This window comes from Empidonax traillii, unplaced genomic scaffold, assembly GCF_003031625.1.
Source record: "Empidonax traillii isolate 1590-97213 ecotype Southwest subspecies unplaced genomic scaffold, ASM303162v1 scaffold558:size415862, whole genome shotgun sequence".
NCBI lineage: Eukaryota > Metazoa > Chordata > Aves > Passeriformes > Tyrannidae > Empidonax > Empidonax traillii.
The window spans coordinates 285,041-311,136 of NW_020955751.1; the positions used below are offsets into that span (position 1 = coordinate 285,041).

At 45.0% G+C, this 26,096-nt stretch overlaps 2 protein-coding genes across 2 annotated transcripts; both read right to left on the minus strand.

Moving 5' to 3' along the window:
• Positions 1–257: 257 nt before the first annotated feature.
• Positions 258–9,556, minus strand: CCDC181 (coiled-coil domain containing 181). The gene is made up of 6 exons (XM_027897756.1): positions 9,438–9,556; positions 6,104–6,264; positions 4,605–5,579; positions 2,493–2,639; positions 1,700–1,854; positions 258–1,120 (listed from the first exon to the last, which is right to left on the minus strand). The coding sequence occupies exons 2-6, from the start codon at positions 6,239–6,241 to the stop codon at positions 1,000–1,002; spliced, it is 1,536 nt and encodes a 511-aa protein (XP_027753557.1). The 5' UTR covers positions 6,242–6,264; positions 9,438–9,556; the 3' UTR covers positions 258–999.
• A 3,911-nt stretch (positions 9,557–13,467) lies between these two features.
• SLC19A2 (solute carrier family 19 member 2) lies at positions 13,468–24,898 on the minus strand. Its single transcript, XM_027897764.1, has 6 exons — positions 24,716–24,898; positions 23,995–24,600; positions 20,706–20,928; positions 17,230–17,422; positions 16,191–16,332; positions 13,468–15,959 (listed from the first exon to the last, which is right to left on the minus strand). Exons 1-6 carry the CDS (start codon positions 24,896–24,898, stop codon positions 15,816–15,818), a joined length of 1,491 nt encoding a protein of 496 aa, XP_027753565.1. The 3' UTR covers positions 13,468–15,815.
• Positions 24,899–26,096: the final 1,198 nt, after the last annotated feature.

Sequence of the window (26,096 nt, forward strand, 5' to 3'; positions counted from 1 at the left end):
CTCTTAACTATGCCTGTAACTAGCTCCAAAAAAGGAGAGAAAAATGCTAACAACAAATCTGCTTTGCATCTACTACACTTCTGTCTGTTGCAGTGCTTCCACACAAAACACTTTGAATGTCGAAAAATGTAAGAGCAATGCCAGGACCATGAAATCTGTTGGACGTATAGTTGGACAGAATGTTCCTCGTCTTTCACTGACTTTATGATTTCATGAGTGACCTTGGCATGTTCTCTGTCAAGAGTTCACAGTTTAGCTGGGAAAGGTGATGTAGTTTATTATAATAAACTTAGCAAACATTGACATTTATACAGGGAACCTAGCTTCCTTAATATTAGGAAAGGTCATAAATCGCACAATTTCTTAATTCCATGGAATACAAAACTACTGAATATGACTCACAGAAATAAGTTTTAAAAACTGTTGCACACTCACCTACATGTTAGCCTTCAATGACCACTTTCCTTAAACCTTAAAAAGAAAATAGTCCTCAGGTCTAGAGCTGGTCAGCAGATCAATAGGAAGTGGTACAAGAAACATGATTTTCCAACAACATAACACCTGGTACAGTCTTCATCACAAGCAGCAGCAAATAACAATATTAATCCAGCAAAAATCCAACATCTTACATAACAGCCTGCATCCAGGAATTCATGGTGGAGTTAAGTATAAAGTGCCTTTAAAAGATGGGAATGTGCATTTGCCACCCTTACATAGATCTTGCACTCATTTAGATTTGGTTAAACCAAGAAGATCCCTGAGTTGTGTATAAAAGCAGGCTTTTCAACAAAATTACAAATAAATAAATAGGAAAATCATTGTCACTGAAGAGAATTGTTAAACTCCATTGAAAGCTTTAAATACACCACAAAAAGTCAGTAACTATAAAGAGCAAAAACTCAAGCCATAAAAATTAAGAAGACTGTCACCAAGAACTCTGTGGTTATATCAAATTTTCAACTGTAATGGTCTGTAAAGTGAAAGGATTTTGGCTCTAAACTAAATACAGTGGATGTTCCGCATCTGCTTTGCTCTTCTGGCTTCTAATCTAAGCTGCCTTACTCTCTCTTTAGCAGCTAGTTCTGCTGCTCGTTTTTGTTCTCTCTTCCTTCTGAGCCATCTGTGGAGAGAGAAAGAGGAACAGAAGTACTGGCAGTTGCAATTTAAAGTTTTACATCATCCATTCGAAGGAGACTTTCCCATCCCCTCCCCCGCCCAAAACTGTGGAGTCACCCTGGCCTGAAGGGTAAAGTCAGGTATCATGGCTGAGACAGTCTAAAAGCTGCCACACCCAAACACAGAAAGCACTACCTTTCCACCCCAATTCTCCTGCTTCTGCAACCATCTCTACCTCCCCCATTTTGTTAAGGCGGATTATCTCTATGCTCATTTAATGGACTGAATCAGCCCAAGCCTGCTCCAAAGCAGGCAAAAAGAGTTTTGGGAGAAGATCCCATTTTTAGCAAAAGCAATTCACTATTTCAGCTCAGGTTCTGACAAGTAATTTCACAACAGTGAACAAACAACATCAAGGAATTGACGTATTTTTGCTAGACTGTAAGTTTAAAAGGGCATATTCATGCAAAAAGCCCCACCAAAATTGTAAGGACTTCAGCAGTAAAGATGATGTATCATAAGATATCTACAGTATCAAGCTGATAGACTACAGAAGTTTCAGATATGGAATGATCCTACTCACTCTTTAAAAGCTCTGTCGCATTCCTCTGTCCTTGGAAAAAAGGCAAGTTCCTCAGCTTGGCGTCTCAAAAGTTGTATCTGCCTTTCTTTCATGTGTTCTCGGTGCTTTTTTTTAAGCCATGAGTTGTAGGCTGCTTCTGGATCCCTGTTCCTCTCCTAGTTAATAAAAAAGACGTATATTTACAGCTTATCATTAAAGGATCTTTATATTAATCGCATTATAATAATTTTTTTGAACTCTGCTGGCATCTCTCCACAAAACATACTTTATAAGCAAACTAGAGCATATGCTAATATGGCAAGGAATATATACATGAGCCAGCATTCAGAGTGCTACATTTACAAGATACTGAAATTGGCTGTTCAACCCCACCACTGCAATGCAGAGGAACTTTAGAACAGCATCTGAATCTCCAGCTTTGCTTAGGTCATGTGCATTAACTGCTTGCCAACACGTTCTGATGGCTAGGAACACACTTCCCAGAGTTTTCTGGGTGCTTGTTCACTGCAGGGTTCACCCAAGTAATTCTCCTGATAAACAGGAGTATCACTGTATCCCCTGTGATCTTATAGTTAAGTTCACGTATGCTGCTTCTCCGACTGGAGCCACCCTGCCAAGCAGAACAACCCTAAACATGCAAGTCTATCTGGCTCTCCATTGAAAACAATGTAACAAGAACATTCCCTATCCCTGTAAATTTTCATACACTTTGCTAAGAACACAGGCTTAGAATTTGGTTTTCCTATTTAACAAGAGCACTACAGATCCCAGTTCTACATTACAAAGATCTTACTTTGATGCTCATCTCTTCCAGCTGCTTCGCGCGGCGAATTCGCTTTTCTTCCTGCAGTTGTTCTTTCTTCTTCTGTAACCAAGCTCTAAAAACCATCTCGTTCTCTCTTCTCTTCTGTTCTTCTAGTTCCCTTTGTCTTTCTTCTTCCTTAAGTGGAATGAAAGGTGAATAAACTTATTTTTCAAGAGAATCATCTTAATCTGCAAAGACCTTCACAGGCAATAAATAAGCCACGGAATTATATGAGACGCACTAAAATACCAATGAAACAGGAATACTCAAAGGCTGCATCATAGCTGATACTACTTCTAAGAAGAAATTACTTGGAGCAATTCTGTGGTTCATGACACATTCAGATACGTTCAGTCTAATCCTTTTTGTGATTACCTTTATAACTTCCATGATGCATCTCAACTCACAGACATTTAAATAGCATCAGGTGAAAACTCTTAAAATTAAGTCTGCCCAATAGCTCAGATTGGCTTAAAATCACTTCAAATTGATGCATTTTAAAGATGAATGCAGCTCTCAGGCTTGATGGGTGACTAAACCCTATAGGATATTTAACTACCTATGGATTGCAGGCACTACCTTATAAAAAAGGACTTTTTTTTCTGGATGTGAAGTTGTAATGTGTTTACTTAAGGAGTATTGATAGCTTTGTGCTTTTTTCAAAATGAAACATTTTTTACGAAATGAACTGATTTTTTCAAAATTGAAAAAAGTTTCTTTTAATTATTAATCGCATTTTAGCTGAAAAGAAGTATCTACAAGGAGAAAAATTTTCAATTAATGCTTCAGGAAGCTGATTAGGACATTTTTTACCAGGATTTACTCTCTCTGACACAAAAGTTACAATCCATACTCATTGCAACACTTGTAGAAATCTATTCTTGTAAACTGATGCCATTGCTCCCACCTACACACAACTTTCAGACTATCCTCTAAACTTACAATTTGTAATGTATTGGAATGAAAATAAACCCACCAAAATGAAGCAGATGGATTCCAGTAATGTCAAGAAATGTTTCACACCATCACAGAAGGGAAGAATTTCATTCAAGAATGAAGAAATAAGGTAACACATTCTTACCTTTCCATGAGTCAGCCAACAAAGGAAGAAATTTAGCACATGCTGATAGGAAAACAACTTTCCTTGCCTCCATCACACCACCTTTTACTTCAAATACACACAGCATGTGTCGAGATCTAGTCTTGTGTGTGCAAAGAAAACACATCAATCGCTCATCACACTTCATACCCCTCATTACTGAGCTAAGCCTCAGCAACCTTTTCAAATAAAGCAGGCCAGACCTATTTCCACGGATAGAAAGCAACCTTGGAAGCTACTTTAGTCGGCTTACTTAGTATATCATGGCACAGAAAAATGACAGATGCTTCAGGGTCTTCTTATAGAGCATACAAAGCAAGTTATGTTTTTGTAATTGTATCACCATAATGCAAAGAGAAGAGAAACAATTAAGTTTTTTTAATCTTTGGTAAAGATTTATGAAGTTCCCATTACAGCTGTCAGAGGCTGACTCTCTATTAATTTTTTTTCTGAATAAGGAGCTGAGAAAGAATTAAAAGGGTTCTCACAGTCACTCTCCTATGTATATTTTGTATTATGACTGAACAATCTCCCATATGATAATTGCCTAATTCATACTTCATGAGCACCCAAATGCGAACCTGCCATTAATCTGTGGTTAATGTAAATTTCCTGAATTGCAGTGTAATCTGTGGAGATGTGACACCAAGTGCTACATTCCAGAAATAGCGGGACTGTAATGGAGCCTAGGTAGAGGCAATAAGCAAAAGCAGTAAGCACAGTATAGCAGAAAGCAGCCAATCTCATAGGACATATTGAATAAAGACTTAATTTCTCCTCTGAGCAAGGCATGATCCTATGCCACTCTGTGGGAGCTTTGAACGATCCTATACAAATCTCAGAGAATTATTATTATTATTATTATTATTATTATTATTATTATTGCTGTTGCTAACTCTTTTATCTTGGAAAAATGGAGTAAACGCCCTGAGCACGTGGTCTCTGTGAAGCAGAGGAACAGGATGGTCACTGTAATTTACTTGTTGTCTCTGTATCTTTACCTCTTTCCTCAGTCTTTCATTCCTTTGTTCTAACTGCTTCCGTAATTCTTTTTGCCTGGGAGAAAGACTGTAAGTGGAGCTTCTCACAGACACATTTGCAGACTGAGTCCTCTGTGGATTCTTCTGTTTTCCCAGACCTCTTGCAGCACTGACAGCAGAATTTGGACGATACTTAGTGTTAGAGGGAGGCTTAGGGAAAAACACACACTCTTCTTCACTAGAAGAAAAAGAACGTGCTCCTGGTCTGACCGGAGGTATTTCCTTTATTTGAGAGAGAGTGCGAAAAGAACTGCAGTGTGATTTTGGAGATACATGGTGAGTTTCAATATCAGTAAAAGAAACACTTATTGGGGGCAAAAAGCCCTGGCTTTCAATATCACATAAACTTAAGAGTTCAAACTTCCCGTCTTTTTCCACTAGGATTTTACCATCTGTCGTGTCCTCATCTGTGCCAGCACATGGTGAAAGGAATGTGCTTTCCTGTCCCATGTCATTAGAAATATGCAACTGAGACAGCCCACTTGAAACATCGTCTCCTCCTGTAAGGTCAGTTTTATAAACTCGAGAATCTTCTAGAGGAGGAACTTCAAGATCCACCAACTCGTCCTTGAATTTTAACTTCCGTTCTCTGTTTTGATCCACAGGAGCCTGATTCTCCAGCTCTTTGTTGGCTTCTTCAATCTTTTCTAAGATGTAACGCTTTATTTCTTCATCTACTACCTCATTCAGTTCATCCTGGCTTTCCAGCTTGGATTCCTGGCTAGAGCTTTCTCCACTGGTATCAGATCCATAGCTCTCCTGTCCAGTATCTGACCTGGATTCAAAACTTTCCTCACTGGAGTATCTCACTTTCACATTTACATCTTCCTCTGAAAGCTGATCTAGATTTTCTTCTATCTGCTCACTGTCTTCCTCAAAGCTGTCTGCAGCTTTAAGAATTTGTTCTTCGATATACTCTTCAATTTCTTCAGGAGTCTAAAAAAAAATTAAAATAAACTAGTCTCTTCTCCTAACAAAGAGCAGTATCAAAGAAAGAGAAAAGAAACAGCAACAGAGACTAGCAGTACTAACTACTCCAGTTCTAAATGAGGCTGTCAAATAGTGTATGTACTAACAGCTTTTTTTGGCACTAACAACTCTCTTGCATTTTCTCAGTGTTCACGTTTGCACAAAGTTTAACTAATCATGGCTTGTGCATAAAAACAAGAGTAAAACCAGCATAAAACCAGAACAAGTGTTGCATAAAGGAACCCAAAAGCACTTTTGAAACAAACATAGTATTTTCAATGAACACTGAATTTTCTGTTTTAAGGCAATTATAACCAAACTAGTTAGTTCACTGAAATGTTTTTCACTACAATCCCAAATAACTTTCCTTGTCAAAGTTCAGTGAATGTACCTACACATTTCAAATGATACTGAATTTTGTGCTTATGATTCCTAATACTCCTCAATTTTGTCTTCTATATAAGACAACTAGCATTTAATGTAAAAAATACCTCTCTTGCACCAAGGTTTTTTTTTTCATCTTCATTGGTCAGCCATTCCAGGTCTTTTTCAAAATCATCCTCATATTCTACATTTTCTGTTAAATCCTCGATATCTGATGGATCTCCTTGATCTTCCCTTTCACTCATTTTGGTGATGTGTTAGAGTAGTACTACAAAAAGGAGAGAGAATAAAATGTTTTAAAACTCCAGTGGCACACAAATATTGAACACTGGTTATCTCCTGTGGCACCCAAAGTTGTCAGCAGAGTCAATACAACCATGTTAGACAGTGCCACAGCACCTCAGGACTAAGGATCACTGATGGTTTATAAATGTGAATTATTTTGGCCTTTCCAGCTCCTGCTACTAGGGGAAGGTTTGAGTTAAAGCAAATCAAGGTGACTTAAAAGCCCTAGAAGAACCATGTGAGCCACAGCTTACAGTAGATCAAACTACCAAAAAGCTTCTTATAATAACATATTAAAATGAGAAGATATTAATTGACTGGACTCCTGACAGAAACCTCCTGCTAGTGCCTGAGCATTCACAGCAGCTTTCAAACCGCATTCCCTCCACTAGTAATAGGGGCAAATAAAGTTACAGAGACACAACCTGAGACTGCTGAGAAAAATACCCAGTTTTGGTTTGAATTTCTGAGTAGGGCAACAAAGGGAAATACTCATTAACCTGTTAGTCAGGCTGGATATAGTCATACTCATGACAAAACTTAAGGTGAGCTACTATAAGGACTGAGTCTTTTAAATAATCTTGGGAATGCATAGCACACACGTACCATCAGCTCCTGAAGGACTGCTTAAAAGCCACTGCTTGGTGCTCCAGGCTGACTGCCTGCTGCCCCTCGGCTCAGCTCACTCACTCACAGAGGGCATCTGTCTCCATTTAAAGATACAAAAGGGCTAAAGATGTGGAGACACCAGCCTAGAGATCTGATCCTGCTCTTGTTACAGCTTTTAGCCACTCACAACTCCCTCCCTAATTTGTTTATTACTGTTTACAAAAGCAACATGGAAGAAGGAAACCTTGATTATTCGAAAGTTCACATTCTATTTTTACCCTCTGATGTGGCTGGATGGTGCCATTTCTGAGCGTCTCTCTAGTGGGAAAATCTGAGCCATTTACAACATACATGATTGTATTGACAATCATGATTGTTTCGACAAAACAAGGAATAAGGGGTACAAATTGAAAGAGGAGAAATTTAGGACAGATATTGGGAAGAAATCACTTACTGTGAAGGTGGTGAGACACTTGAACAGATTGCCCAGGGAGGCTGCGGATGCCCCGACACTGGCAGCATTCAAGGCCAGGTTGGATGGGAACTTAAACAACCTGGTCTAGTGGGAGGTGTCCCTGCCCATGGCAGAGGGTTTGGAACTTGATGATCTTTAAAGCTCCTTCTAACCCTTAACACTCTGTGATTCTGTGATATGAGCATTAGCTTATGGCAACACAATACGGGGTGTAGGAGTTAGCACTGGCTCTGGATGGCCCTGGAACAGCAAGACAGCTCTTGCCATGTGACCATCCTCCCTTCCAGACAAGAATCATAGAACCACAGAATCAAAAAGGGTTGCACCTGGAGCTTCCAATCTGTCTATGCATTTTGCAATGCATTTTGTAAAACCCCTTTCATCCAAAGAAGAGTGCTGCTCTTTTAGACTTCAAAATTTAGTCAAGGTTTGTCTAAGAGAAAAAAGCAGTAATAGAACTGGGCATTTTTTGCTGCAAACTTGTACAGAAACTTTTAAAAGCTCTATCTTTTCTTTGATCCATGTTGTTCAAGAAAATATGACAGTTTTTTCTTTTTTGCTTCTTTTAAGCCACACTTTGCACTAGAATCACTTGATCACACTAGATTTCTCAGAATATAAATTTTTAGAGCTCATTCAGACTGTTGCCTTGGCCTTCCACGCCGTGTCTATTTCCATCATTTTCCTGCACCACCTCATATGACATGCAATGTTTTTTGCTGAAAAATGCCCTTTTCTTCACAAATATTCTTGGTTTGGGTGGTGACATACATCTGGGTTCTTAATGGAGGTTACTTTGCTCTAGTACATATTTAGCACAAAAGAACTATTTCTCTGTGACTTCATCATTATGATAAGCAAAAGAGCTGCACAGCTGAATTGTGCCCTTAACAAAACACATTCACATTAGTCTGTGGCATTCAACACAAACACTGAAAACTGTTCAATTAATTAAATACAAAAATGGGGAACGGCATATAAATCAGTATCTCCTATTGTAAGATAAAGTAGTCATGGCTGAAGAGAGAATTTCTAATTCTGTGCCCTTGTTTCATAGAATCACAGAATGTTAAGGGTTGGAAGGGACCATAAAGATCACCTTGTTCCAATCCCCTGTGCCATGGGCTGGGACATCTCCCACTAGACCAGGTTGCTCAAAGCCACATCCAACCTGGCTTTGAACACTTCCAGGGATGGGACATCCACAATCTCTGGGCCACCCATTCCAGTGTCTCACCACCCTCACAGTAAAGAATTTCCTCTGTCCTAAGTTTCTCCTCTTTCAATTTGTACCCATTGCTTCTTGTCCTGTCAGTTCCTGATGAAGAGTCCCTCTCCAGCATCCTTGTAGGTCCTATTTAGATACAGGAAGGTGCTGTGAGGTCTCCACACAACCTTCTTTTCTCCAGGTTAAACAGCCCCAACTTTCGCAGCCTGTCTTTGTAAAGGAGGAGCTCCAGTCTCCTGATCAACTTTCTGGACGCCTCTGGACTTGCTCTAACACGTCTTTCTTATGCTGATGGCACCAGAAAATCCAGATTCAGCTGTGATTCTATTTAGGGTCTTACGAACCGAAGTGATTCGGCTTTAAGAGGGACCTAAAGCATTCATAAAATCTCAGATCCTCATTTCCACCTGCTCCTGTCCCAACCGGGGCGTGCCTGTGGGGTTGGGGGGGTGGGGGAGGGGGCGTGCGCTGCCACCGGGCTGCTCCGCACAGCTCAGCGACACCTCTGCGTGCTCACACTCAGGCACAGCCACAACAAAAGGCGGCAAACAGCCACGGGTTTCTGCTGCTTTGTCCCTCCGCGCTAAGCCGTACACACACACACACACACACGCACACACACACGCGTGCGCTCGCACACAGACCCGCAAACCCGAGCCCGGCGCTGTCGCGGTGTGCAGGGTCCTCACCGGCACCACCCGCTCCGCTCCGCTCGGCCGCCCCGCCCCGCCCCGCCTGCTGCCCGGGTCCCGCCGGGCCCCGCCGCCGCCCGGCCCGGGGCACGGCAGGCGCGGCCGGCCGCCCGCGGCGTTGCCGTGGCAGCAGCGGGGCCGCCCCCGCTCACCTCCCGCAGCGCCGGTCACCGCACGGCGGCTCCCGAGGGACAATCGCCTCCTGCCGCTCCGCTCCCGCCGGGCACGGCGCTGGAGAGGCGCCACCGCCCCGTTGCCATGGAGACGGGGCTCCGCGCCGCGAACCCCCTCCCTGTCCCCTGCTTCCGTGTGACACAATTCCATTTAACGCCTGGGAATTAACGGGAAGCAGAACACTGAGGGGCGCCGGGGGACATTCCCCCTCCCCCCCCTCACCGGGAGAGCGGCCGGCGGCTCTCCTTGTCCAGAGAGACGCAAGTCCTTGGATGCTGTTAAATTATGCACTTGTCAGGGAAGAGCTTCAGTTTCTGTGTTGTATTATTCATGATGAGCAATCGGATCAGCGCAAGAGCCAGCAGTGTCAGAATCCGGGCTTTTGTTAATCACGGAATCATAGAATCACAGAATAGCTTGGGTTGGAAGGGGATCTTAAAGATCCCTCTAGTTCCAATCCCTCTGCCGTGGGCAGGGACACCTTCAGCTAGGTTCCTCGGAGCCCCATCCTGGCCTTGAGCAATTTTGTAGCTGGGGCATGCACAGTTTCGTGGGCAACCTGTTCCAGTGCCTCACCACTAATGACAGACAAGCAGTGAATCTCCAGAGAGACACCTCTCTGTGTTAACCACACTTTGCTCCTAGAACTTGGAAATGGGGAGAAAAAAAAAGAAAGAAAATCAGGAAAACACCCTGAATTAATTCCCCTCTGGGAAAAACAAACAAACAAACCAACAAACAAAAAACAAAACAAAAAAAAAAAACAAAAAAAAAACCACAACAACAACAAAAAAATCCCACCCTGATTTACCTTCAGGGCCAGGGGAGCTGGCAGAGGTGTCAGGCTCCTCAGTAGAGCTGTGGGCGAGGTGGTACATCACAGCCTCCTCTATGGGAGACTGAACAGCCCCATGGGTAGTGGATGCTGTGTCCCTGTGGTCAGCAGATCCCCAACAAGCTGTGTGACCGTCATACTCACCATGGAGCACACACAGGACTCGCTGCAAGGGGGAGCAGCTGCCAGCAGCCCTCCAGGGTGACCAAGGTTCATGCAGCATCACAAGATGCTTCCCAGCACCGTATTTTTGGGGATGACCCTTCTCAGCCCTCCTGCCAGAATGTCGCAGGATGGGCCCTCCAAGGGTGGAGGGAGGGAGTCGTCCTCACTGGCAGCATTGACGTGGTGCCTGTCACACCGTCCTTCACACAGCCATGACCCCCAGTTTTGAGTACTCTGGCACAGCAAAGTGAAGGATGACAGTCTACAAGGCCACAGACCTCAGAGGGCAGCATCCCCACTGTACTAAAGAGTTAATGTTAATGGAAGAAAAGACGTGCAGAAAAAAGCCACGAAGCCAGGGCTTTGATAACTCTCAGAGTAACTGGAGTAGAGTTACCCTTTCGCTCAAAGTCACATGGGGTAGAAAAGCTAAACCCCTTCAAGGTGGTGTTCAGGAGATCTCTGAAGACATCTGTTATCATAGGCCACATGCCGTGGGAGAGGGCTGGACTCCACGACCTCAGGATTTCTGCTTATCCTATACCGCATAGTGAGAAAGAGAAATGGGGTTTGATATTGTTTCCAGTGGGCTGGAAGGGCTCCCTGATATTTACTGGAGATAACACTCAGGTACCTGCTTGGCAATGGTTCCTGCTGTACCTGGAATAACTTCAACCACTGACCTCACCTAGGGCACACAGCTATCCCACATTTGCAGACAATACGTTGAATTTCTGATTTTCCACATTTCATGGATAGGTGTCTTTGACAAATTCGTAGCACACTAAAATTCAGAGAACTTGGCACAATACCAAAGCTTTCCACTCTGCTTTTTTCATAAGCCTATTCTTCAGCTTAAAAGCCAGTGCTAACCCTTTCATTCACAAGAGATGCTTTATTTGACTAATAACAAATCAGCTGATTAAGACAAGGATTAGACCCCCTTGTTGGAATATCAAGCTGCGATACTTGGTAATGATAACTTAATGATATGAAGTCAATCTAAATTCATGCACGCATTCATTAACCCACGTGTCATTAAATGTAGGTTTTCAGATGTTCCCTCTGTGAGGAAGCTACACAGAATGGTTATGGAAAATGCAACGAAAACAGCAGCTAAGCAATGCAGGGCTCCAAGGACCGGCCCCGACATGTTGGCTGCTCTTTTCCATGTCACTAATGCATCAGACACTGCTCAGGGAACACTGTTTCATGCAGAGAGAGTACATTTCACAGAGAAAGGCTGCATAACACTTCCAGAGCAATGGTGAACAAGCACCTTATCACCTTTGCATGTTGTGTAGGAAACAGTAGACCATGGAACTGAGAGCTCTGGCCCCTGTTTGCAGCGGCTCTTAATAAGAGCCGCTGCAAACAGGGGCCAGAGCTCTCAGTTCCATAGCCAAAGTCCTTCTTTCTTTCCCAGTACTTGGCTGTGATCACACCGACAAAGAAGAAAATGCAACCGCTTCCATACAGAGCCCTTCCCTTTCCCTGAAAGCACTGCCAGAGCAGCCAGCTGTGTCACATGCACACAGCCACAGCAGGGTTGAGTGTAGCCCTGCCATGCCCTGGTGGGCTCTCACAGCCAGTGCTAGCCCAGAGGGACAGCAGTGGGTGCTGCTCCTGAAACAGCAGCCTTTGGCAGCTCTTACTATTCCTTGCTTTTTAGACAGAATAAGCCCAGCATATCTCAGTGTAACAATGATCCCAGGAACTAAACCCCCTCTTTAGCTTTAGTCCAGGAACTATACCATCTTGATCTTACCAGCAGGTAAGATCTGGTGCAGGACACACAGATTCAGTAGTAACACTCACCTCCAGCAGCCCAGAGCATCAACTGGAACAAAGGAACAGCCACAGTTTCCCAGGCAGACAGCTGTGTGTAGTATTTATCTCATCTCCGTCAAACTGCACTCAGTGCTGTGTCTCCGATGCAGAAATTCAGCTCCTTCACAGCAGCTGTGTGTCCCTTTGCAGCTCTCTCAGCTGTACACGATGTGGCAGGATGCGATGGGAGGAGCAAGGAGGATTGCCACAGTTCATGTGGACTTGCTTCTCTTGAAGTCAGGAGCAGCCTCAGGGTTCTTGTCACATCACCTTGCACCAGCACCGCATGTGAAATACTTGAATCCACCTGAGAGGGTAATGCTATATGCCTGTATGAGCTACTAGCTGCCTTCCTGACATATACAAGCAGAGATTTTAATCCCTCACACTGTCAGACTCATCCCTGCACAGCTTACTCCTGCATTCACCCAGGGAAGGCAAATGAATGAAATTCAGAGCAAACTTGACATGCTGACAGTCCTATCCTTCCTGCCTCAACAATAAAGCTCCGAAGGAAACAATTATAAAAAAGCCTCCCCTCCCCCTTTTCTCCCCAGAACACCCCTTTTCTCTTGCCTTTGGTGTTGTGCAGAGGGCTTGTTAGACAACTACTCACACCAACCTACATCAAATTGGCAGCATATACTCAGAGATCACTTTACCCTCCAGCCCAGCCTGTACTATGAGGTGCAAGACATCTACAAGCAGAATTCAAGGAGAGCTCTCCAAGGCAGACAAGTGTGGGTATGCCAGGATGAGGAACTTACAGCATTTCTCCCTTAAGGCCTCAATTTTGTAACTATGTCAGTGTAAATAGAAAGGTCCTCCTGCATGGCAAAACTACACCTGCTTTCCCCTGCTGTCACCCTCAGTGAGACTGATGCATCCTGACCAGGTTACCCTGCATCAGTGAGTGATGATTTCCCTCACTAGACCTGTCTGCACTGGAACCAGAGTTCAGCAATTAAGAATCCTTAATGCAAGACACTTGCACAGAGTTCTGCAAACCTACAGAAGCCAGCTAGCAATTACCAGCATCTTGAAGACTAGCTTCTTTTAGCATGTTTTGTCCTATATTGTTTTCTTCTTTGTTACAAAGATGCTCAGAAAAACGTGAAGCAGCAGTACTGCGGATTAGCAAGGTATCAAGATAGAAAACAAACATTGGATACACAGGATATCTCGGAGTAGTTTTATTTAACAAAAATATCTATTCAATTAGAAACCAACAATGTCAACATGGTTACTAAATTTCATAGGCATCATTAACTCTGCATACAGCTCCAGTCAGGCTCTATAGTCACCTCATCACCACAGCAACAGCACAGTTAGGAACCTGAACAACATCCAGGTGTGGCTTCCATACATTAGCAGACCTGAAGATGTACACAGCATAGTGTGCCTCTCTTTTGCAGTTGCCACAGTTTCATTACTTTGGTAGAAAACTCATTGCTATTGCTGTAATTTGATAGTTAATTTTTTTTACTTGCTTTTAAAATAACTGGGCTTGTTCCCCATCAAAGATTTGTTCTCTGTATGAAAAACATGATTAAAATTGAGCTGCTCCTTTTGGTCACTAGACAAGAGTGCCATACAGCCACTCCTCTGGCCTTGCTGCAACTGCCATCAGAGCAAGGAACTCAAAGGACAGACTATCCCTGTACCAGGACAGCTCATCAGCTAGCATTTCATGGCTTCAGATTTAATTTTTCTAAAAACAAAAAACAGCTGAGAAAGGAATATATACACGGGTGGCTTCAAGTTTCCATTTCAGGATAAGGCTGAAGTTTATGTGTGTAAATGCCAGTGCAGCTGAGCCCCTCTTTAGGGGGCTGTTTTAGGAGGCAGCCTGCAAACACAGAGAAGCTTTGGCAAGTGGGTTCCCCTGAGCAGTCAGCCTGGAAGGGCTCCCCAGGCCCCAGATCCCAAATACATCAATCATTCACCTTGTGTGATAAAGGCTCAGGCTCACAGAAAACGATGAGAAATGTCTCAGTCAGAGGGAAAACACCTTCCCAACCCTAATGCTGTGAAGTTTCCATGTCACAAAAAGCAAGTGATGAACCTAAGCTGCTTCTTCAGCTGAAAGAAGGAAGAACCTCTAACCAACACACAGAGAGAAGGCATGGAGGGAAGCACATGTTGCACCTTCTCCCTTGCCAGCTCTCCTGTACACTTAAACTCACCACAACTTGCACAGCAACACGGACAGTCCACAGACCATTTCCACAGTATACGGAGATATCTATGGCTGTGCTGATCGTGGCGCCTGAATATCCAATTGCCCAAGCCCAGGACAACTCTGTGCAACTCCTTCCCAGTGTTGAAGCAAATTAGAAAAAATAAATTATTTTTAAAAAAAGATAGATGATGCAAGTCCCAAATTGCTTAAACGGGACAAAACAAAAGGACTGCCCACTCCAAACATTCATTGTTCTGCTCACATGGAAAGAAGAGGTAGAATTTGTGGACAGAGACTCACCAGAAGCATAAAGGCATTTTTCAATAAGGGGGAAAAAACTGACTGACCATAAGTCATCATTTTTCAAAGCCTCAGACAGTCACTCTGCTAACTACCATAACTGAAGGTGTCTAGTCACCAGAGTCACAATTCTCCAAGGCCACAAAGAATAGCTTAAAATCCTGCAAGTCACCCTACTTCTTCGTGTTAACATCCACCACCCCACTGAAACAGTCCAGCCCCCAGGGTTGTGAAGCAGTGACTTCTGTAATCACAGAAACTTGCAGCCCTAAAGGACAAACGCAAAGTTGTCCAAGGGTCCCTTGGATTAGCAATTTGTCTATTTAAACTCACTCTTAACTTCCCCTCCAGCTTTACAGTCCTTTGGGAACTGGCACAAGTAGTTCTGCTGATAGCCAGCCCAGCAGTGTTACAAATTGCCCCAGGACACAGTTGTGTTTTTGGGGAAGCACCATGATCAGCCATGGTAAAAATCTGGCAGCAGGGGTGACAGAAGACAGGAGCAAGAGAAACAAACAGTACAAGCTCCTCAAGGAAACATGTGCATATGCAGAAACATTAGTGATCCAGTCCTCAAAAAGGAGCATCCAGCATCACAGGGCAGCCCCAGCAAGAGCCACGCTGCAGACCACAGCCCTAAGGCCACCTCCTGTCCCAGGCCTGGGATGGTCCACAGAGAGGTCTATTAGTGTCTGTTAGTGTGCCCTCACTTCTGCCCTGCAGCAGCACCTCAGTGACAGAGAGAGCAGCAGTTGACTAGACAGTCACAAAGCTGCCTGCAGACAGACAGCCTTAGACTAAAACCTCTCTCACTCTTTAGGAAAGCTTTACTGTTCTTTGCTGCACATCCCATATATGCAACAGAAGAACGAAAGGCATTTTAGAAAGAAGATATTTGTTCTTACTTACGTAAGAGCTAATACATTTGCCTTCTAAAATGTGCTACTAATATAGTATAAATATGGACCAAATACCGTTAAGGTGATTGCTTTTGGGAAGAAAAGGCAGAGATTAAAACCAGACCTATATCTTCATATGTAGTCACTAAGAGTCTTCACTTCGTGCACTACTTCCAGGAGATCTGCTTTGTGTCTGCTCTTGTCTTCTGTAAGCTCTCACAATATTGCATATGCCACTGACCAAGAACACCAGTGAGATGACCGCAAAGTAAGAGGCGTAAATCATGAACTGCAGAGAAAAGGAAAAGAAAATAGAAAGAAGTGGGTAAATCAAGCAGTAAGGTTAATAAATAAGCTCCATTCCTCTTCTAAAACATCAGGAATCAGTGATTCTTTCTCTATATACCCTTGACCCAGAAACAGGCAGCTGAGAAGCTTTATAGCTTGGTTTACCTGCCTCCTTCCCTCCCTCCTTCCCTCCCGTCCTCCCTTCCAATTAAGGTAAGAGCATCTATCATACCTGGGTGAAGATGTCCAACCCAAGCCCACTGGCATCCACAACAATCAAAGTGAGCACAGTTTGAAGTGCTAAGGCAATGAAAGTATTGACCCCAAACACCAGGGCATACCGTTCCACGCTGAGATTTGTAGCGATCTGGAACCTGGAAAGAAAGGGATGACCAGAAAAATAAGGACAGGAAAAAAGTAAGGGACTGAACAAATAGGAGGAACGTTTCTGGACAAGATGACTATGCAGCCTGAGGAGTTACATGAACTGGTCCAATATTTTTCATAGCTAAATTACCTTGCACTGATAGTGCACTTTTCTAAACAGGTTCACAATGGACTAGAAGCTAAATGAGAACCTTAGATACATGCAAAAACTCTTTTTTTTTTTTTTTTTTTTTTACCAACCGAAAAAAAAACCTAAAACAGCACTTTGGGAGCTCTGTGGGTTTCTGTGTTACTGCAGCAGCCCTCCAGTCCGATGTAATGGGTCTCGGCACACAGAGAAGATACAACACACTGATCTCAGAGAGAAGTTGGCAGTCTCGAAGTTTCAATCTGTTGCAGTGTGGTCCATAACCTCTGGCATCCTCCTAACCAGAATTCCCTTTGCAGTCACCAGTTTCAGCGTCACTCCTCTTATCGTGCTTGAGTTGTCTCGTAGTGATTATGCATGTGTGGTTCAACAACAGTGTTTTCCTCCCCAGAGTGACAAATAACATCAAAGAAGTTTTCCTTACAGGTTAGGGAGAGTTGATGCTTCAACACGGGCAAAGCATCATCATCTTCTCATCTGTTAACACTTCACTCCAGCCATGTCTATGAGAAACCTCCCCCTGGCAAAGAGCACTATCTAATATTAAGAAACAGTCACTTCAGTGTCATAAGACTTTTAAGCTTAGGCACACTGCCAGCTAAATATATCTCCATGCCTCAGTTTCCAACCTGAATCACAACACAAACCCTTGCAACAGACTCTTGTTACATAAAAAATACTCTGCTTTCACACCAGCTGTAACCTTGAGAGCAGTCTACATTAAAAAGATACTCACGTTGCTATCGTGATTAGCATCATGTAGATAATTCTGAAGACAACATAGGATCCATAGCACACCCAGATGTTATGAACAGTGTCCATGACATATACAGCAGCAGCAATAAGAAAGGAGAACAGGGCAAGTGCTACTTCACCCCACCTTGCCCAGGATGTTTTTATGTGACCCACAACGACGACTGCAACAGCTCCTGCGAGAGGAAGGAAAGTATAACCATTAGTAATTGCAGCTGGAGCAATTTGGAGACTGTGTATTAGGACCTGTACAGCCCCTGACAGCCAAACATGATTGAAGTGGAGGACATGAATGTGACCACCTTGGAGGCTCTCCTTCCTGACCCCTCCCTTGCCTGGAACCCTGCTGTAAACTCCCACTCACTTTCACAGAAACACACACACAAAAAAAAAGGTCAATGCTGACGGGCTGCTGAAGTCTCCTCTCTGGCTCCAGAAGCACAACAGCCCGGGGACTCAGGCCACTGCCACTTAGTCCTTTGCACTTGACTGTGGCAGTGTTGGTAATTGGGCAAATTCTGTTGAGAAATGCAAACCCTGGTTCTCAAAACCACTCAGCTAATTATTTTGTGCTGCTTTAGGGGGGGTAGGAAGACATCACAGCTGTTAGAGCTCTCTCCCAGGAGGCACAAAAACCTACATTTACTGTCATCAGCAGGGTGGGCTGTTAAGAGTAAGTAAGAAGAATAGTCCAAATTCACATCCCCTGGGATGCAGCCTAATCACAAGGTACAATCATGCACTACTGATTGCACAAGAACAATCCTTGGAAACCAGAACAGGTTTGTAACTCTGGCTGGATTTTATGAAGTGGCGATGGGGAAAGAAGACTGATCACAAGATGGAAAATATGTGACATTTCTAGCAAATCAATGAGCAGACAAGGTGTTCATGAAAAACCACTGCTGTAGCTACTGAGAAGCCTAAATACATATTACATTAATAGAAAACTCCCGTTTGGAGTAGGCCTTGTTCCAAAAACAAGCCAAACAGCAACCAACAGCATAACAGCGCTGCTTTACAGAGCAAACTAGACAAACAGCTTACTGGGGATCTGTGAAAAACAGGATTGTATTCAGCATTACAAGTAGAGAAGGGCTACAGTGCAACATATAAGCTCTTTGTAGCCCTTAGATGCCCTATTATCTTAGAAAACCTTGAAGCACACCAAGACTCCTTGTGTTCCATCAGTGTGCACAAGCCTGTGGTCCTGTCAGGCCTCACATCAATCTTGTGTACTACAGAAGGGAGCTAAGCCAAGGGAAAGGAATTTATTTCCCCCCATTAAACTCTTCTTCCCAGTGCTTGCTATGAAACTACCTGACTGACATTTGAAAGTCTGGCTCCCCAGTACCAAAACCCTGAGATGCAAAAAAGAAGGTAAGTCCCAGGGCCTTCTTCCTACTGTCTTAGCAATTCTGAAATTTGGGAACAGACGTGACTCTCTGGGATCTCATGGCAACTCATGAAGTTGTGCTCTCTCTATGTGTCAGGCTCGTATCAGCCTGACACCTAATCAAGATATTCAATCTGTGTCCTGCCGTGAGACACCTGCAGCTGATCCAGTTGTTTCCCAAGCCAACCTGATAAAGGACTGACACATTCCCAAGAAGGTACACGGATGCAGCTTAACAGCCAGGTGACCTCCCCAGAAGGAATACTATTTCTCTTGCCCAGGACAGGTACATGAGTCACCGTGCTCAACTTAAACCCTTCTGCAGGGCCCCACAGGCAGGGATGGCAACACCATATGACACAAAGGTTGCCACAAATTGCTCATAACTGAGCACAGAATGACTAGGAGTGATGAATATGATGAAAAATCAGCTCTGGAATGCACCAGGTGAGGTATATCTACTGAAGGGAGAGGAGTAAACAGTATGTTCTTTAAGTCTGAAGCTTCCCTGAATAAAGCTGAGTGCAGCTCCAGTCACCCACCTTCAAAGACAATGAAACTCAAACTCAAAGAGGGGCTAATAAGATAATGAAGAGAACAAAAAGCTTAACCTTACCCAAGAACACTAGAAAAACTTGATTTCTTTGGCTCAGAGCAAAGACTTTGTGCTAAAATACAACCTTGGCATGACATCAGAGATAAATAGACTCCTCATTAATAAATTTTAACTGGAAATCAGAAGCTAGAGCATTTCCTCTCGTGCCTGAGGAGTCAGGTCATGCTCATCCTTAACAGGTACCCACTTCAAGCTTTTAGTTGTGATTATTACTTCACTAAACTTTACGTCTTTCAAGCAATTAATCTGTGTCAACTGAAAGGATCTTCTGGTTCTGTCTTTAGAACAGTTCAGGGCCAGAGGCTAATTTGCTTTCAGAAAACGCCATGCAAAATGATTCAATCATTTATAAAAAAGATACCAGAGGGAAAAAAAATCAAAATGGAAAACTAAAAACTCCAGTTTTACAAGAGTTTAGTGCCAACCACCTTTTTTTCTAACAGGTCCATTGTTCACAGGCCTTTTAGAAAAAGACCCTGATTCGCAAAATGTTTGTGATAAGGTTTGAAAAATACCCCTCCTTTTATTTCTTTTTTTTCCCATTTTTTAAAATTTGACCACATTATGGGTCTTCTTTCCCTTGATACCTATCCTTGGCCTTCCTGGGAACAAGGCAGGATGGCAGAGGAAGCCAATTCCAACAAGAAAGCAGAGCCATAGCATCATGCTAGGGTAGAGGAACAGTGTATGACTGTGTGCTATTTAAGTGCAGGTTTAGCACACCAAGGACTACTGAATAGCCAAAGCCTTCAAAATCAAGTTGCCAACAGTTTCAAATCCAGCTTTTAGAACTGCACCATCCTACCAAACTTCAAGAGGCAGCTGAGCACCTCCAAGAAAGTACTAATAATTTATTTGTATACCCTGGTTTCTTTTGCCCCCAAGTAGGGGATGTCCACAGCAGATGATGGAATGATGAGTCCATCAAAGAGAACATGCTGCAGCGACATCTAGAAAGCCTCTCTAAGGGTATGTTAGCTATATGAAAAAAGTATTGTCCTAGTTCTGGTAATGAAACAGTATTGAACAATTCAATAAACAAATGTTTGTGTTGACTGACCTACCCATCCCTTTCAAGTCAACCAACTTCTTTCATCTTAATAGCTTCTCCTCTTAACAGTGCTGAAATGACTAAACGTGGCTCACTGCAAGCTGTGTGTGTACAGGAAACCTTCATTTGTTCCCTACACTGACGGAGGAAAACCAAAAGCACAGGACCTTTAGTCTGACTCTGAGTGGTTAAACCAAGCATAACCCCACTGCCATAGTGACAGCCAAGAACACACAGTCAGCCACATGCCTGAAGCCTTCTCCCAAATATTTCAGAATGCAGATTGACTTGGGAGGCTCCTTTAAACACCTACGTCCCGGATTACGGGAATCAGAGCTGTGTGCAGTGATTAACTCAACACTGAGCACCCTACCTGTGTCTGTCAGGAAAGCTTACCTAGGAGTGTCGAGGCTGCCTCCACGGCACCGTTGTAGATCTCTGTGCTATGAGAAGGCAGCACCATCTCCCACAGCCCCTGAGCATAGTTGATGACCTGGAAGTATCCACAGGTGGACAGTGCCCACCACACAGACCAGCAGAGCATGGTCCGGGAGGAGTAGCACTGCAGGAAGTCCCGCCAGAGATCCTTGAGCACCTTTACGATGTCTACTTTCTGCTCCTGCATAGACTGGAGAAGGAAGGGGAGAGTAAATGTAAAATTTTTTGTTTATAAATACTTCACACTGCTCCACAAAACTGCCCCTTTCAGGTGGTCTGATTGCTGATGAGTGACAATACCACTCTTGGACACAAACCTCCACAGGGTAATGAATAAAAAGCTTCCCCAGCCCACAGCCTCAAGAATGGGTCTCTGTACTAACCAGGGCCATCCCCTTACGTGCAGAGGAAGGGTTCAGTCCCAAGCACCCCTCCATCTCTGGCTCTCCCAGTCAGAGAGCAGGAACTGCTGATGTTATGTGAGCAACGGAAAGGTACCAGAGAAGAGACACAGAAGAACAAGACATGATATCCACTTCCACAAGACAGGATCAGAAGCCAGCCATTTAAACCATAAAGGCAAAAAGCATCACTGACACTTTTAAGTCGTGATCCAAATTCAACCAAATTTTGTTACACAAAGAACATGAAAGGCACCAGAGGAGTGTATCTCCCCACAAAAAAGTAGATTTTCATCTAGCATTTAGGGTTTATTAATATTCAAAGAACCAATCTCATTACAACACACTCTACCCCTGTTAAAGCTCATCAAGGCTTCAAGAAGGGGAGAGATATCACCTGGGGATCTGAAGAGAAACAGAAGCTACTTCCACCAGACACTGCTGTCACAAATGGCAGCTTCTGTACATACAAGTTTACTGACAAATGGCATGAGATAAAAAAATGAAGCTTTCCACTCCAGAAAGAACACAAAAGGGTTCTAGCAACAGGGGACGACAACAATCAAAATTACTTTTTACATGCACACTGTTACAGTCCTGTTCTTTACCACTTTATGTCAAAAGCAGCAGAGGAAAAGAGCATGTCTTTACTTTGTAGACAAGAGCTCCTGATTACATTTGCTGCATGCAAACACGTACAGAGTCTGTACAAACAGGCAAGACCCTTCTTGGGTGAGTCAGAGGAGCAGTTAGACTGCTCATGTGAGACTGGGCAGAGCCCCAAGGCCCACCCAGCATCTCTGGCCCCTGTGAACTTGGATTCCCTGCAGGGAAACACACAGCAGTGTCACAGGACTGAGCTATTGCGCATTGTGCTGTCACAGGTCCAGTTTCAGCGTGGTTTCCAGACAGCAGCAGCAACTTTGGGCTCTTGGCAGTATGCCCTTTGCCTGGGGGCATTGTGCAGCGTGCCTGGGAAAGACTATTCTCCATGAGCAATAAAACTCACTTTACAGTGTTTCTAACACTCCCAAAGACCACAGCCTGAACCCTGTCCTGAACTCACTTTCTTCCACCCCTTAAAGTGTCTCTGATTTCTAAGCATCTTTATTAAACACGTGAAGTCCCATTGGTGCTTTGCCAATGGCGTAACTCTTGTTCTGCATATGGATATCATTCTTCCAAAGCCCAAGAGAACAACTTGGGAAGAAGTCAGCTTGTGACAAGGTGACTTTAGCACATAATGTCCATACAGAAGACTTCACACAAAGCTCAAGATTAGGCGCAGGAAAACAAGGGAAGGGAACTGTCACATACACTGCAAAAACTGATTTGGCACACTCAGCCCAAGCATGTGCCTGATAAACCAGAAAGGCCCATCTGCCCTCCCACCATCTGGCAGTGCTTCTTCAGTGTACTTATTCCTGCAGCCATTCATGTTTGTGAGATATGGTTGCTGTTACCTCAGGAAGGAAGACTACTGTCACATGCCAGTGCTTTTCAACTTTTAGCACCTGCTATAACTGAGCTCTGGGGAGTTACGCAGGTGTACTTGCTCCTTTTTTAAACTATTCTCCATCACTTTGGAACCACAGGTACTCTCAGGGATGGGAGTAGGATAAACAAAAGGGATGGATAAGTTATATGTTAGTCATTACTGGCACAGAGCTTGTCTTAGCAAATATTCCTCGGCACACAAGCGTAACACGGTTTCAAATACTTTTGCTCACATAAGATTGTGCTGGATGGGGCAGGCTTAAGTCCCTGGAATGTTAATACCTTTAATTCTCAGCTGTAGCTGGAGAAGCTGAAAGCAGCCCTGGATGCTGCCTCCCCCAAACCAGCCAACTGTGGCTTACTTGGTAAGTGAAATACCCACTGCTGACTAATCCAACAGCCGTGCTTAACTTCTGGCCTGTTCTCAGAACAAGCAAGGCCTCCCTCTGTCCGAGGAGCAAGGCTGACCTTTCCCCAGGCCCTTAAATCCCCCCGCTGAGAATCCCCCTACAGGTTTTCCCCCGGAGCAGTGGGGCACAGACCTGCCCAGCAGGCAACTACACACACACACTGGGCCTCCAACCTGGACGCTCCTCACTCATCACCTTGTGGAACCAAACACGTCCCACCACCCAACAAGGGTGCCTGCACACTTGTTTCCATACAAGTGACTTTGCTAGAGGTTAGGCAGCCTACCAAAGCCACAAGTCAGGGTACTACCTCGGTGCTCTCATGGGCACTGCTGCTATTATGCAAAGGTGTTTCCTGCAATTTATCTCTATTCTGACCATCTATAACTCATCAATGTCTGTCTTCAAGTGCTCTCAAGAACTAACGCAGTTCCTTTCCCAGACCAGTTTCCTTCCAGGATCATAAGATAAAACCCAGTTACTACACCGCTTATTACTGCACAACTTACACAACAGTTGAAGCAACAAATGTCAAAATGAGAGTGCAGGAAGAATTGCCTCTTTTCTGCAAGTCACTGATGCATCCAGAAGCATACACAGAATTTGTACATATAACTAAATTTTTAGTGCCCCAGAGATATCCCTTGCTTTGTACCACTGAATGGCAATTTGATGCCCAGAGCATTTTTATTATAGCATTGGAAGACATGGAGAACAATTTCAGAAAACTAAGGAGCAGCCTACCCTGCTCAAACAGCAAAAAGATGCCAGTAATAATGTTCCCTGTGCCACAAATAAGGAAGTGGGATAAGCAAAGGGATACTTTTTTGCTGTTAGATATTACACCTCTACTGCTACATACATATAAGCACATATGCATGTGTGACAACCACATCAGTATGGCATCTTCTCCTTATGAAAACCCAGGGCACAACCCACCTGTTTCTCTGCTGAATGACCCTCCCCGTTTAAGGGAACTTTTGTCTCATCCTCCCAGCCAGGTGCCCTCTGCACATCAGGATGATCTTGGACGGCCGATCCATTTTTACAGTCCATCACCTTCATTTCACAACTGAGCTGCTGACTTGACACGTGGTGAAAGAAAAGGCTTTTTTGTGGCATCGGCAGAAACCACGCCGTGCCAAAGGCAATGGATATGCTGGTTAAGGAGATAACGTTCAAGCTGAAGAGGGACCATCCTGCCACCGACACAAGGACCTGCCCGGACACCGCGCCCACCGTGTAGCCCACCAGGGTGGCGCTCCTGCAGTAGCTGGTGACCTTCTGGTACAGGTTGACATCGACGATGCTGTAGATGTAGGAGTAATAGGCAATGTCGGTGGCCGTCCCCATCCCGTAGAAGAACTCGAGGAACTGGACGGCCCGCAGCCCCTGGGCGTACAGCAGCATGAACCAGGTGACGATGAGGCTCAGGCCCTGCAGCAGCACCACGGGCTTGTACCGCAGGTAGTCCGTGGCCAGGAACACCGGGAACAGCAGCGCCAGGTAGGAGTAAGTCCACACCGGGTAAATCTCGTTGAACACCTACGGGAGCAAAAAAGGCGGCGGTAACGCCCAGCACCTACAAACTAAACACAGACACACCGACAGACACATCGGCACACACCACGGGGGTGCGAGGCGCCGGGGACCACCGTACCTGCGTCTCGGAGAGGTTCTTGTACGGCCCCAGGAGGTAGGGGGTGAGGAAGGGCTCGGACGGCCGTACGCTGCAGAAGAAGCCGTAGGCGCAGAGCAGCCCCGTGGGCAGCGCCCAGCAGCACACGCCGCCGGCCGCCCGTGCGGAGCGCCGCGCCGGCCGCCCCTCGCGGGGTCCCGCCATGCCGGGCAGGGGCGGGCCGGGGCCCGGGGCGGAGGCGCTCCCGGTGGCGGCCGCGGGCCCGTCCCGGTCACCTCCCGGCAGGCACCCTTGCCCTTCTTCTCCTCCTCCTCCTCCTCCTCCTCCGCCGGCCCGCGGAGCGGCACCCCCACGCCATTGGCCGGCGCGCGCGAGGCGGGGCTGCGCGCTGCCCTCTGATTGGGCGCGGCCGCTCCTGTGGGCGGGGCCGGCAGCAAGGTGCGCGGGGGGGCGGCGGGGCAGGGCTTGGGGACACGCGTGGGTCACTCATCCCCCCCAAATCCCTCATCGCCCCGTTCCCCCGAGGGGCAGGGCTTGGGGACACGCGTGGGTCGCTCATCCCCCGAAAATTCCTCATCGCCCCGTTCCCCCGAGGGGCAGGGCTTGGGGACACGCGTGGGTTCACTCATCCCCCCAAAATCCCTCATCTCCCAGTTCCCCCGAGGGGCAGGTACAAGCCTTTCCTGACAACCACCTCAGCAAAGAGGTGCTTTTCCTGGTGTGCTGTGCTCGTTCTTCCTTTCCTGGCTCAAGCACGTTCGGCTGCTGACCCCTGCCACATTCTGTCCCTTAGCACTGTAAGAGCTGTAACCGCTTCTGTGGTTTAATAAAGCAGCATCCTGTTCATCCAGGAGGAATATTAGACAAGAGGGAAAAATAAGACTATTACATTCAAAGTCATTAGCTAAAGCTTTGCCCAGGACTACTATTCTTAAAGTTTTGCCAACCCTCTAAACGATTTGCTGTTTTGCTATTCAATCTATCCCACAATTTCTTTTTATCTACTTGGTTTGCCTTTCCCTGTGCTCCACTCCCTTGATTTCCACCACATTGCTACCACTGCAAGGGCTTCCCATTCTACACCTACAGTTTGTTCTACAAATTGGCTGATGCCGTAGAAAATTCACACCAGCGGTCAGGCCTCCCACCTGTGCAATTGCATATCCTGCCTCCTACCTGTGGTCAGCAATCAAGGGAGCAAAATGAAAGCTCTCGGGGCATCTGGCTATACACAGTTGGGTGGGCAAGAATAGGTTCCTCTCAGTCCCAAAACAGAATTCCTTGAACTGCAGAATATTTTTGCTATCTCCATCATCATAGCTTAATAAACATAGCTACAAAAAGGTTTGGGGCCATAAGATTACTCAGCTGTCTGTAAAACACAGATAAACATTTTGGTCCT

Bases quoted from the DNA above. Each gene is read 5' to 3' on its own strand.
- CCDC181 (XM_027897756.1), bottom strand. From the start codon at position 6,241: ATGAGTGAAAGGGAAGATCAAGGAGATCCATCAGATATCGAGGATTTA. The intron at 2,640-4,604 runs GTAAAGATACAG...ATTCCACTTAAG, and splicing joins ATGAAAGACTGAGGAAAGAG to GAAGAAGAAAGACAAAGGGA. The intron at 1,121-1,699 runs GTGAGTAGGATC...CTCTCTCCACAG, and splicing joins TGCGACAGAGCTTTTAAAGA to ATGGCTCAGAAGGAAGAGAG.
- SLC19A2 (XM_027897764.1), bottom strand. From the start codon at position 24,898: ATGGCGGGACCCCGCGAGGGGCGGCCGGCGCGGCGCTCCGCACGGGCG. The intron at 20,929-23,994 runs GTGGGTTGTGCC...CAGTCTATGCAG, and splicing joins GTCATTCAGCAGAGAAACAG to GAGCAGAAAGTAGACATCGT. The intron at 16,333-17,229 runs GTGAGTATCTTT...CTTTCTTTCCAG, and splicing joins ATGCTAATCACGATAGCAAC to GTTCCAGATCGCTACAAATC.